This window comes from Alosa sapidissima, chromosome 12 (assembly GCF_018492685.1).
Source record: "Alosa sapidissima isolate fAloSap1 chromosome 12, fAloSap1.pri, whole genome shotgun sequence".
NCBI classification, from domain to species: Eukaryota; Metazoa; Chordata; class Actinopteri; order Clupeiformes; family Clupeidae; genus Alosa; species Alosa sapidissima.
Window position 1 is genome coordinate 16,883,574 of NC_055968.1, and position 14,442 is coordinate 16,898,015.

At 46.3% G+C, this 14,442-nt stretch overlaps 1 protein-coding gene across 1 annotated transcript; it reads right to left on the reverse strand.

Annotated features, from left to right (window-relative positions):
• Nucleotides 1-10,127: 10,127 nt before the first annotated feature.
• Nucleotides 10,128-12,031, reverse strand: org (oogenesis-related gene). The gene is made up of 7 exons (XM_042112013.1): nt 11,876-12,031; nt 11,509-11,589; nt 11,084-11,300; nt 10,752-10,915; nt 10,547-10,651; nt 10,349-10,395; nt 10,128-10,211 (listed from the first exon to the last, which is right to left on the reverse strand). The coding sequence occupies exons 1-6, from the start codon at nt 11,924-11,926 to the stop codon at nt 10,372-10,374; spliced, it is 642 nt and encodes a 213-aa protein (XP_041967947.1). The 5' UTR covers nt 11,927-12,031; the 3' UTR covers nt 10,128-10,211; nt 10,349-10,371.
• Nucleotides 12,032-14,442: the final 2,411 nt, after the last annotated feature.

A 14,442-nucleotide genomic window follows, 5' to 3' on the forward strand; every position in this document is an offset into this window, starting at 1 on the left:
AGCCTGGTCTGGGCCCACTGCAGAGAATAAAAGACATAGCGTGAGGTTTAGGTGATTGGAATTTCAAAGGAGCATGTGGCGATCCCACAGGGACTGGTAAGACAGGTATTTATTTTGTGTGTGTGTGTGTGTGTGTGTGTGTGTGTGTGTGCGTTTGTGTCTGTGTCTGTGTCTGTACAGTACCTGCTGATAAGTTCATCTCGACGCCAAATCCAAAACACACATGTGAACAAACACAGATAAGCTCTGCATAAAAAGCATTATGGGAAGAGGCCATATTTCACCCCAGAAAAATGGCCCACTTGCCAAGAAAACATTCCAATCTAACCTGGAGGAGGAGGACAAGGCAAACAGCAGTTAGGCTGGAGGCTGAACAACGTGAATCAGTGCCACGGCAACACCTCCACTGATTAGTCCCCTCTCTCAGGTTGCTAATGAAGCACGACAGAGGGGAGAGAGAGAGAGGTGGAGGCACTGGCGTCTCAAGGCCAGTGCGGTACCCAGGAGAGGAGGAGGAGGCGAGAGAGGATGGGGAGAGGGAGGATGGAGGAGTGTGTGTGTGTGTGGAGGTGCAGCCAGGGTGACAGAAGAGTGGCAGTTCTGAAGTTTGCCTTCAGAAGAGCGAGGGAAGAGAGAGAGAGAGAGAGAGAGAGAGAGAGAGAGAGTAGGTGAGAGAGAGAGTGAGAAAAGAGCTCTAAAATTTGGAGTGCATAGTTGCGGGCGTCAGGTGTGGGTGCTGAGATTGATAAGTGGTGTCGTAGTGAGAGACGAAAAGATATGCACCAGCGGGCATCAGTGCTTTTCCACAGGCATGTGTGTGTGTGGGGGGGGGGGGGGGGGGGGGGGGGGGGGGGGTTATTGTGATAGATAGGCCTTCATCAAGAAACTAAGAAACTATTCAGTTCAACTGAGAATTAGATCTGTATGTGAGCCTCAAACTAGAACAAATTAGAAATTAGCCTGTACAGAAGAACAAAGGAGAATAAATAGAATTTAAAAGCTCATCATTAATCTTGAAAGAACAAAACTGTCTACACTTTTACAATTAAATAAATTCCAGCCCATCCTAACATAAAATCCCTGGGGACCAAAAATGACATTAGCTAAGAAAAAACTGTAGCAAGCAAGTCATTTCACAAAGACACAGTCTTTTGTGTAGTATGGATTTTTTTGATTCTCTACTAAGCAGTTTACAATGTTTACTCACTTGCGTCTGACTTTGTGCTGTGTTCAATGCCAATGAGAGCATGAGCAATGGACGCAGTCCGATTCACCTGTCTTTCTGCTGACCGTGGGAGTAGGACCATTTTCACACAACACAAGTTGTGTAACATAATTTCAGATCAAAGGGAAGTCAAAAGCCATAAGAGTTCTTAAATGCACACAAACACACGCACGCACACACACGTATGCACATACACACACACACACACACACACAGACACACAGGCACGCACGCACACACACAGCACATAAGTGTATTTGCCTGGCTGCCAGTGTTTTTATTCACAGCTTGTGTGCACTCGGTGGCCTTTCAATACATTTGATAAATAAAGCAATCTGCTGCAGCAGCAGTAAATACATCACACCCGCGCCCACTCATAATCACACTCGCCACACACACTCATCACACACACACACACTCATCATCACACACACACACACACACACACAGATATGTTTAATGGAAACGTGACTCAGGCCCAGGCATCTAGTCTAAAACCAGATTAGGTTTGCCGCAGTGCCCGGGTGAGGTAATTGCTGCAAGCGCACACGGCATCATTTAATTGAAAGCTGGGGGATATGAGAAGAAAGGGAGCGAAAGACAGAGATATCATCTCGGGGAAATGATGAGGCCAACTCGTCCAACTTCACGCCAGATAGCATCTGACCACGCCGCAGGCGTGGCCCCATTGAGGCCCGGATCCGTTTCTGCGGTAGATACCACCTCCACTAACAGCAGCAGCGACATGCACACCAACCCACACATCCACAGGGCCCCCACAATGCGCAGATGTACCTCCACTGGCACCGCAGAGTGGGTGGCTAGCAGCAGCAGCAGCAGCGGCGGCAGCGTGGTGCTTAGAAACAGCCACTGTCCCACTATACGGCCCCACCGTTTCCAAGGACGTGGTTGCTGGCTGACGAAGATGAAAGCGACTGGTGCAATGTTTAGCCGAAGACCAATTACAGCCGGGCGGAGAGAGGCGTGGGTGAGGACTGGCGTTAATGACAAACGCTGCCTAATAACACTATAGAAATGGAAAAGAAGTTGTCACTTAATAGAATAGTTGTATTAAAATAGAGTGTCAGATAGTTATGGAGCATATAATTATAATGGCAGATCATTTTCTGCGTGTGATTGTATGTGTGTGTGTGTGACAGAGAGAAAAAAGTGAGTGTGTAATGTGTATGTGTGTGCCAAAACATTTTCTCTCTCTCTCTTTCTCAAACACACGCACGCACGCACACGCACGCACGCACGCACGCGCACACACACACACACACGCGCACACACACACACACACACACACACACACGCACACACACACACACACACACACACACACGTACTTGAATGCAGGAGCTCTATTTTCTGCCCATAAAGCTGCTGGTGTTTGCGAGAGCAACAGTGCAAAGCCACCGCGGCTCCAGTGCACACACACTGAGGAGGAGCGCAGCGGCAGTGAGCACAGAGCACAGGAATAGCAGCAGGGGGAGGAGGGGAACCCAACAAGCACCCTCCTCAACACTCCTGCTCTTTTGCTTTGGCCATGAGAGTATTCTTTTTAAAAAGCCTCAGAGTTTTTCTAACTATGTTAAGGAGAGCCATGGGGTGAACAGCACACAAGCACAAGCACAAGCACACACACACACACACACACACACACACACACACAGCAGCCCCAGGGGGTAGTCGAGTCAATAACCAAGCCAAGGCTGCATTGTGGAACCAAACCCGGGTGGACTGATTGTCAGACGGTGACATTACCGCTACTCCATCGCACCCGTGTGTTGACCACTCGTATCCATGATGCCATTATAGACACGATCACCTCAAAGTGAAAAGAGATGGGCCATTACGGGAGAATCTACAGCACCGTCCAACATTACTCTTCACATTTATGTATGATGTGGTCTACACTCAGCCAGCTGGTCCCAATCTCACCACAAACAGCATGGACACATAAATAGTTGTACTGTATGAAACAAACAACTCCCACATGATCTAATGATGTGTCAGAATGATGGGGCGGGGGGGTTGTTTTATCCCCTTGCTTTGAGTCAGACAGTGATGAATCTATTTGTATTAGTGTGCTGAGTGTATGTACAGACTAATGTGTGTGTGAGACACCCTTATTGGGCAGTAACAGTTACAGGAGGACTTGTGCCGGTGCCTCACCTATGTGTCATTGCAATCACAATGTGAATTTGTGGGAACATCAAGAGTTTGATGGGAACCCGCTTCACTCACCAAACACACTCACCAAACACACACACACAAACACACGCACGCACGCACGCACGCACGCACACACACACGCAGACACAGTAGCATTGCCACAATCACGTACCAATCCAGGGCGGTTTGAGATGATAAACGACTTGCTTCCCAAACAACAAAGTGGAGGGCGCTTTCGGAATCCTTCTTGTCGCGCCTGTTTAAGTGGGATCCCCCTAAACAATTTGCAGGGACAATAGTGGCGCCCGTGGCTGTGTGTGTGTCGGGGCCGCCTGTCACTCCTAATGAGCAGCCTACACTTGCAGGCCCAGCAGCAGAGGCATCCAGACGGGGTAGAGAGAAGAGGGGAGAGAGGAAATGTGTGGAAGGGCGCTGAGACGTCACAAATATATGGACACATATGCATATATACACACACACACACACACACACACACACACACATAACACACACATAAACAAGGACAGACATGTTCAATCATAGACACTCTCGCCCATTGCATTAATGAACATAGCCATTTTCTCACACATACTGTATACATACACACAATCATACAAATACACACACATTCCATCACAACCACACAGATGCACTCTTACCCACTGTACTGAACAGGATGCTTTGTTTCTCCCTCCCACACACATGCATAACCATACAAATGGACACACACACACACACACACACACACACACACACACCCCCAGGCAAAGGAGAGTGGAGAGTTGCTTGGGATTGGTGGTTGGGAGGTCCACCAGCTACAACAGCAGTCCCTGGGAAGGGGCAGAAAATAGCCCTGTGCAGAGTGATGCAGTGATTGCGTTGGAGGCACTGACAAATCCCATTAATACAAAGCCAGCACGTCAACAGAGCCACACAGAGACATACACACGCACACACACACACACACACACACACACACAAACACACACACACACACACTCAGTATCGACCACTGCTGGAGCAGCACAGCCCCAAGCACATATTACTGGAATTAATTCGAATTCATTCTTCTTTGCTCTCACTCTCACTTTCTCCTTCGATCAGATATTTGCAGTAGGTCAGACTCGCATCACATCGATAAAGGATGAGAACATAAACGGGAAGCGTTCACATGTTTCGTCGGGCAGGTCAGCTCCAAGCTCCGAGCGCCAGCTTCAGCGGTCACCCCGGCATCCCCAGCCGTGTGACAGCCTGTGCGATTAGTCCTGACAGCAGGGCATTCCCTTGGACTGTGACCCTTCCTTCAGTAACGGATGTGACAGGCTACACTTGCCCCGCATCTGGACTCGGGGCGCCACACGCACACTGCTGTGTGTCACCAAGTCATGGACAGGGCGGACAGAACATCCCCTCCCATATATTCAACCTTTCCTACAATAACGGCAGAAAAGCAAAAAGCCAATTCAGCAGCAAGTAACCATGATGCAATGTGATGACGGGAACATCCAGAGAGGCTCAACAGTGCAAGCATTTATACAATGTTTAATAAACAGGGACAAGCTTTTACTCCACGCACCACACAGAGGCTGTAGGCTGAGGAATAGGACAGGGGCGAGAGAGAAGATTCTCCAGAAAATTCTAGAAGGGCAATATGAGGCCTCACAAGCAGGGTAGGAGAGATTTATCACAGCCAATGTCTTCATTGTACCCTAAGAACATTATTTTTGGGGGCACTTTTCAACCTCTTAATGCCAAACATTTGAACCACAAAACACCTTTAAATGGTCACCAACATACCCCTGGCTCAGTTCTGTCTGGTTGCATTAGCCTAGCCTTTAAAGCGGATAACATGTTACATGTATTACTAACCACCACCACATCTTCTGTGCTCTGGTTGGAGTGCACCTCAAAGCTACATTACTGACTCCTATATCTCTACTCTCACAGCATGATCAAGGACCCATGTCCTCTCATTGCATTCCTAACACACACACACACACACACACACACACACTCTCTATCAGTTACTTCCTCTCCTCTCTGCTTGACTCATACCACCCTTAGGAAGTCACTCAGAGTGACTAATATTCTATGTTGTGATTGGCAGGCCGAGGGGCTGCTGGGTAAAAACAGAAAGCAGAGGTGACTTCCATCGTACCTCAGATGTCACAAGGACAGACGGAAATTGGCTATCGACCATCCCATCCATCCGCAGCAGACAAAAAAGAAAAATCACCAAAAAGAAAATCTTTCTTTCCATTTCCACGTTGCTCTCTCTTGTATTAGCTGTCAAAAAGGGATCGCCACTGTAATAAATCACTGTGTCTGTGGCCTCAATAGGCACACAGTCTTTTCCGTCCGACTGAAAAGTGTGTGGAGGAATCAGTTTTCCCACCTGTGCCTTTGCACTCTATATTCCAGCTGCAGTTCCATCCGTTTCTGTTGCTTAGATTAGGAAAAGCCCAGCAAGCTACTCCACCGAGTTCCCTGAATGGATAGGGAAAATGCTCTCAGCTGGAAGACAGAGGAAGGGGAGGGGGGGGGAACTAAACAAAGATAATTAATGATTAATTAATAGGAGGATTTAACTGCTCGTGCTCTCTCTCTCTGTCTCCCCATGGAGCTAATACTCATTAATTAGTATCTCAATATCAAGAAACAGCTCTGGCACGAGCCAAGGAGAGGGGTGGAGGTGGGGAAAAAAACGGGCAGCACTCGAGCAGCTGAGCTTTTCATCAGAGCAGTGTAGATTACACACGGCTCCTAAGACACTCCACGCACGTGCAGGACAGAATTATCAGTTACATGGTTCACAGGTCTAATCCCTTCCCATGCCGGCTTCAGCTTTCTCCCAGGACCTTTGTGGCTCGTAAGGGCAAAGGGGTTAAGAGATTTCAGTGGAGGAAGAAGGTAGGGAGAGAGAGAGAGAGAGAGAGAGAGAGAGAGAGAGAGAGAGAGAGAGAGAGAGAGAGAGAGAGAGAGAGAGAGAGAGAGAGAGAGAGAGAGAGAGAGAGAGAGAATGAATGAGTTGATTGAATGAATGCAAAAAAAGGAAAATGAAATAGAATCATAAAGTGACCACATAAGGCCAAAAGGAACTAGAATTACCGTTTCACGTGTGTGCAGTACGACTGAATTTCTGGTTGACATAACATTTGGGTGCCAAGGCAATGCAATGCATAGATTATAGAGTTGAAAGGAATCTAACAAGTTGATCTTTTAGCCCAAGTGAACGTTGAAATGATATTTGAAGAATGTTCCTCAAGGCATTTTTGAGATAGGGCAATAAAAGGATGTAGCCAACATGTGTTTACAGTGACACTTTGACCTAAAAAAAATAAAATCAGTAAACATTCATACTAAATTTTAAGAATGTTCCTGAAGGCATTCTTGATATATTGCGGTCACAAGAATGGGACATATATGTGATCACAGTAACCTTGAACCTCTACAGAACAGATGAACGGACAACCCAAAAACATAATGCCTCCGGCCATGGCAATCGCTGGCGCCGAGGAATTAAAATGCAATGGTGTGTGAGCACAGGTGAAAATAAACGACTGTTGGGAGAATGTATGAAAAAGCAAACCCTTCTCTTTTTAACACACCACCTTCCAAGGTCAGTTATGGCACTTTCAGCCTCGTCTATTAAACCACTGACTCAAAAGTCAACCTCAAGAGCTGAAGGAGGAAGTGCTGTTCTGAAGTGTACAAGACAGTTGAATCTCTCTGAAAGAGTCATTTCCAATTGCAACTCTTTGAGCGAGTAGACATTACTTACTACAAAAACATAAATGCGATTTAAATTTGAATTGATACTGTGGGAAAGAAACTGACAATGGACGAAGGAGAAAATATGACAGGGTTAGAGACAGAGAAGAGCGAGAAAGGCAGAGAGAGAGAGAGAGAGAGAGAGAGAGAGAGAGAGAGAGAGAGAGAGAGAACACAATGTCATGGATGAAACGAGGCACCCTGGGGGAGCTGAGACTCATCAAACACTGTGTAATCCAGCAGGTAATGGATTTTGAAGGGTCAGAAAATGCAACCTAAAGACGGTAAGCGCTTGCCGTTTCACACTCAAGGTGACAGTGCACGGACACACCCAGGATGTGCTGACGGAAGCAGGGTCTGCTGCCAAAAACACCAGAAGGGGGCCTCTCACACCCACGGTGAGTCCCCACAAAGTCAGCCGGAGGACGGACCCAGCTGCGAGAACTGCGTGAAAGTGCGGCCTAGCGTCCAGGCAGCAGGCCTCGCCGCACAGCAGTGTCAGCGGTCAGCCAGCTAGCCTGTGAAAATATGCTCACACTATAGAGGCCCCTGTAATAGCTCTACGTTTAATTAAATTCACTCATTTATTTTATGGGCTATGATGTAAGCATCGGACAAGAGGGTAGCAGCAGCTATGAATCCAGTCATAAAAACAACACTGAAACAGACAGGGAATATGAGACAAGGAGATGTTAAATGTTTAGCTTTTAACACAAAAAACTACAAGATTTTTAAAAAGAGTGTGTGAAACAAAATACTCGATTTCAATAATTTATGACAACCCAGAAATAAAAGGCAGTGCTGTTACTATTTCTTCGATATCATTATATTGTTATTCACCCTCATACTCAAGTCAAAGAAATGAAAAGCATCAACTACACCCGACACTTAGCCTGAAGCCCCATGTGGTTGAGCAGAACCTCATCCATAAACATGGGCTATGCACAGCGTATTAACAATTAAAATCCACTACACAACAGGGATTGTTGTTTTAATCCATAGCCTGTGCAGCAGAGCAAAAGTTCACTTTATCAGCATCCACATCCAGCACACTGTTTCCTGCAGATGAGGAGTGATAGAGTGAAGGATGAGGATGAGAGGCAGCCAGCAAAGAGAGAGAGAGAGAGAAGGAAATAGCAGAGGAACGATATGAAACACACAGGAGGGAGCACGAGAGAGCAATGGAGAGAGGGAGGGAAGAGTTAGAGGGAGAGAGGAGGTACAGCTGGTTTATTTCCATCCTGCCACAGACACAGTCCCCCCGACTGAGCCGTCTCCTCTTCACAAATGCAGACGGCCGAGAAATCCCGGCAGGCCACCGCCGCTCGCTTTTGAGGCCGCCTCTCGCCCGCATCTTCAAAGGTCCGCTCTTTGCCATCCTCCCTCCTCCCCCATCCAAGAGCGGGTCCAAAATCCCATTATTCTACCCCGCTCTGTCCTCCAAGGCCAAGCTTTCCAAAAATACAGACAACAAAATAAAAACGCCAGCTGACTGCAGGAAAACTGTCAACCATGCGTTGCATCCCTAAATCAGTTAATGAGCTTATCCAGGCCTGACAGGACCAGAGTCAGTACTTTTTCTCTATCTGTTGATACAAAATGAAAAACTTACTCGAGTGTGTGGTACTCATTATGGATGCTCAAAGGCGGCTCACATCTTGCGTGGGGGAAGGGGCGAAATAAGAGTTAGCCATTTAGTGAGAACAGCACTTCTGTTTGCGAGCACACTGGAAGAGTAATTGTTGAGAGGCACAAAGGATTCTTCACAAACACCCACTGCTCTCTTAGACCTGACACAAACACCAATTATGCATACAAAACACTCTCTCTCACCATCAAACACACACACTGACCCTCCTCTTGCCAGCTTGTTGCATGAACACACATACACCCCAAGCAGGCGAGCTGGCGAGATCAGCAGTGTGGGTGGCTGGACTTTCACCTTTCCTCCCTCTAATGCCCTCTAACCGCATCCTGTTTACCATGCTACCCGAGTGCCACTCCTGGCTGACAAAACCCATCAGTCTGCAAGAGATTGGCTGACTCACCCCAAACAGTACATTGGGAGGGAGGAGGTAAACAACCACATACATTCAGAAAGCAACGGGTCAAGGACCAGCATTACAGGTTAGGCAGGTACGTGCACACCCAGATTTTTACTCTGAATGTTTCGACTTCTAAACTAATCTTTCTAAGTCTTTGAATATGCTCAATATTTCTGTAGAACCTCATGGGCCTAGCTCCCGACTACACCCACCCAACATTTTTGCCTGCTTGACACCCGATAGGGACAATAGTGAATACTTACTGTAAGAGGCTACACCCTTTCAAAGCCAAACCGGGTTATGGCTCTGCATGCTGCCACAACACATCTGACCAGTCATTTCTTCTTACAAATCCATTGGGTCATGCAAGGACATCTGACACAGGATAAAAAGCAGTTTCCCCTTCCAACACACCAACCTGACAAAACATTTTTTATAAAGGCTCTAAATACTGCACTTCCAGCAGCATGTTGTGCAGCAATGTTAAGATGCCGATGTTAATTTGCCAAAGTAATTACACAAGATATTCATTAAATCAGCCCCTTTTATTATTGCTCTTTTTTTTTTTATGTAAAAGAGCTTATATAAGCCTCCCCCACACTCCCGCAGGTTCACACAAGGTCAAAAAGCTAGCACAGGTCAAGTCATGTGTTGTGGGCCTAATCAAGACAATGGAGCCCCTTTTTTCAACTAGCACTCTTTGAAAGACATAACTTAGGCTGTTGGACATACGCAAGTTCTTTCCCCAGACAGATAATGCTTACAAACCCTGCAGAGTCCTTTTTATATGCATTTCCTGAATTTACACACTTGAAGGCTTTGAAAGGGACAACTAGGCCATGTTCAGCTTAGTCCTGCCCTCTACTGGCCATGCACTACAACAACCCTCAGACAATAAACACATCTTCCAATTTTTAAAGAACCACTTTATTTTTCAAAAATATATTACATACACATATACAAAAAAACAGAACAGTCCAGACGAACAAGACCTGTGAAGGAAAACGACACAAATAAGAATCTCATCCAGCTGTGCAAGCGAACTCCGAGAACTCGGATCATTTAACCTTTAAATCAAATCTCAATTAGTTTGAACAGTAACTTGGCAGCAAAAAGGCAAAGCATTTACCTTAAGACACCATTCCCTTTCCACTACGAGTCAGAGGAAGCCGCATCCTGTAACGACATTACATTTTGGCTCTAGGTATACAAGACACTATTGTATATTGTAAATATACAAGACATGTCTTCATTCCTTGTCCAACAAGTCCAGGGGCATCAAACAAAAGGGGATTGAAATCACTATATATTAACTGAGGCCACTTACCAATGGGACATCATTGATAACTATAACACCTTTGTCCACCTCAATGTCACTCTCTGTATTGTTGTGGGAACGGTACTCATCACTGTCTGTGACTATGCTGCTTGGCTGTGGATAGATGGAAGACCGGTTAAGCCACAACATGAGAAGCAGAGTCCCACACACCTAGTACAGATTTTTTTTTTTTTTTTTTAAATCCAGAAGACACCTCATAGTCAGGATCCTCTGGATCAGGTTCGTCCTCATCAGCCAGCTCCTGATTAAGGGCCTCCACCCAGGACTGCTGCTCTGAATCTTCATCGTCATCATCCACATCATCCTGCTTCCTCTTGCTGCCCTTTCCACATGGTTTGGTGGGAGAGGTCTGCACCTCTTTAGGATGATTAAACAGTTCAAACGTCCCATTACAATGCAGGGTAAAACAGATAATAAAAGTAACTTACCCAACGAAAAAGCACTGCACTACTTTTCCCAAATAAGTTAATCAACTATGTTTTGTATCTAGTAAAGACAGAGTTAATTAACTAGCTGAATTTCTACCTGGGGAAACCGTTCGGCCGATGCTGGTGCACACCGGGTAGCCCAAAGCACTCTGAACCCTACATGGCAAAACAGCAAGCAGGACGCGAGTTGCCCGCCACAATCGTTTACGGCCTGTGCGGCAAGGACGGGTCGGAGAGTCACCTTCAGCGGGGGCAATAGGCTTCTCTGGAGTGGAGAAACCGAAAAACCACCAGAAACCACGGAAAGCTCGCATCTACAACACATAAAGTGGAATTGCTTGATAAATGTAAACTTTAAAGACCCCCCCAATACAAGAAAACATCTGCTCTATTATGAATATATTACAGTTACGTTGTGGCAAACATTTAACTAATGTCAGTCAGCATGGTTAGGCCTTCCTAGGCCAGGTTACACTGCTAGGCTAGTTTAGCTAAAGTGGTTTCAGCAAACTGCGAAATTACCGTGAATCTGAAGGGCCAGAACTGGGAGATTCGACAGAGTACAGTAGAAACGACACCAACTCTCTTCTGTTCAGATTTATCCTGGGGGGGGGAAACAGAGCACATGTTAATCAAGTTTATGGGCACCAGAGTCCCAATCACAAACTTATCAACTAACTTTTGCTAGCTTGCCGGATGCCTAGCAAGCAATCACATGGTTCAAGTAACATTAACGTTGAAGTTGACACTTTAGCGAACACTAATGGTCAATTGTAAGGTACAACTTCTATCACAACAAAGACTTTAAAAGACACACAATAAACTAATGGCCCGTTGAGCAATTGCACAGTATTGGTCGTCGAAAAAAAGAAATGCCTATAAAATAAACCTCAGAAATTGTCTTCTCTGGCTCGATCACAACGCTGCTCTGCGATGTCATGATGCTGTCGTTCGGATTACTGCGTGGGCAATGACGGCAGTTTCGTGACCACCGATGCAGGTGTTCGCATAAATCCAGTGCCTGACAAAAGTCAACCAATCACATCTTCTGGTAGGCCTACAATCAATTTGCGGTGATCTCGTTAATTAACCTAATCAGCTGGCCGAAACTGTTCTGGTTTTATGTTTTGATTAGTCTAGCCTGTTTAGAAATAAATATGTGACATTGTAATTTAGCAACTTGTGTGATTTACCGGCTAAGCCTGTATTTAGCCCTATTTTTTAAGAAAATCTGAATAATAATATTGATGGATGTGCACAAGCCCTTTTTTACGGTTATTTACATTTAGTTTGTTCTCATAGACCGCAGGCTACATATAGCTTCAGTGTTTGGTCTGGCATTGTTGATGCTTCCGTTGGAGTATCTCCGTCACATTTACGCACGGCAAGTCTCATTCCTCTTCAGAGAGGCGAGGAGGGGCTTGGGGACCTCTGAATATAAAAGCTCCCCAACAAGCATCTCTTTCACAACACAGACTGTAGGCTAATCACTTTACCATCATTAACAGGAAGCCAGCAACGAACCGATCCGCGAAAATGAGTCGAAGTATGGCAGTGACACGAACTTTCAGTATAGGAAACTGTTCAGGTTCTTCGCGTGCTTCTGATCCTCAGGACATTCAGGGCGCACGTAGACACAGCCTTGTGGGGATGAGGGCGCACATGTGGGCAAACAACAGCTCCCACTCTCTGGGCTGGGAGAGAGTGACAAGCAAGGACAACATTCTCAGCAACTTGGTGACGCCCAGCAGCATCCCACAGTTCACCATTCCACGTCTGGCGGTAGAAGACAGCGTGAGGTCCACCGTTAATGATAAAGAGAGAACAGGGATGGAAGAGGATGCTGACATATATTGGGCAGATTTGGATGAAACTGATTTTGTACACATGTCTAAATCTCTGTCCTCTTCATCGTCATCACACTCAGGCTCCACATCCTCAGGGTTTGGATCCTCCCCTGCGGTGAGTCGAAAAGCCTGCAGGAGCATCTCAGACCCAGAAAGCCTGAAGGGGCCATCCGCACAGCGGAGGATCTCCAGAGGAGCCCAGCAGCACTATGACCCGGCCTCGTGTGCAGCCCTCTCTCTCCCTCACCTCCCCAAAGTCACCACACCTTACGGCTTCATTACACTCAGTCAGAGCCCCCAGATGGCCAGCGAGGAGGCCCTGCTCTTCCAGGCCGGGCTCAGCCGGCGGTGGGGCAGGCTGGAGGAGGAGAGCGCCACTCACCAAAGGCACTTCAAGCCAGAGCTGAGGAGAAGCCTCCCGCACTGCCAAACCCGGCCTGCCACCAGCACCTCCAGCTACACTCACACTCCTCCAGCACCCGCACCCCACCTGCTGCAAGGGACTGGCAATAAAATGACAGAGGGGAGCATGGCACCGAAGCCACATCACCCAGACAACAAAAGCTCAGAGAGCAAACCCAAGTGCAGGCTCTGGGGAGTCCTCCGCAAACACTTTGTCAGCCAGAAAGGGAAGCAGAGACAGGACAATGTATGAGGGAGCACCTCACCGCTCTCATGTCTATAATCATTATGCAGTTAAAGTCGCTCTTGATGTCATGTAGAGCAATGGTTTAGTTTGATGTATGCTATAAATATGACAATACCTGCTGATCAACAAAAAAAGATTGTGAGGTTGTGGATTGTTGCAATAAATGAGGTAAAATAAATATATATTTTATAAGAGACATCATGTGTTACTGGATATATGACTGTTCATTCTCTTCATCTAATCAACTTTATGACCTGACCTGACCAGGTGGTTGTTCCACACTGTTCTGTGGAAATGATAGTCTGTGATTAATTCATCAAATTAATTAATGATTAATTCATTATTCAGATTAAATGAATCTGCATGAAAACATCTATGACTGAGCAAGTGATTTTCCTTATTCACTATTAAGAATTATTATGGGTTAAACTAAATATTTAGTCTGCTGGGAGGAGGTGCAAAAAAAAAATCACACAACCTGGAAAGTTAACAACCCATGAACCCATAGTCTACTTGAAGTTTCTCAATGTACAGTCTTGACTTTTCCCATCAGCCTATACAGTGGGATAGGCTGCCTATCTCACAGAGTATCTCCTATCTCTTTTGCATCCCATTTGTGTGTGAACTGAGCTCCCCACCGTGGTGCTGATGTTGTGGGAGCTGACGTAGGTTTCCATCTCTGCCTGGGATCTAACCCTGAAGGAGCTCTTCAAGCAGAAAGCTCAATGCCTTAATGATGCTGCACTCAGCAGAGCTAAAGGGCCTTTATCTCCCTCCCTCTCGCCCCTGTCTGCCCCTCATTCTCTCATTTGAATCAGTGCTTTTAAAAGGGTCCCAAAAAAAGCTGTTCTTCCCTCCTTGAGCCTTTCAGCATGCAAAACAGCAAGTGTTTCCTACCTGACCATAAATTGGGGGATTTTCAGTTTCATCATCATCAACATCAGTGAATCCCTCCGTCAC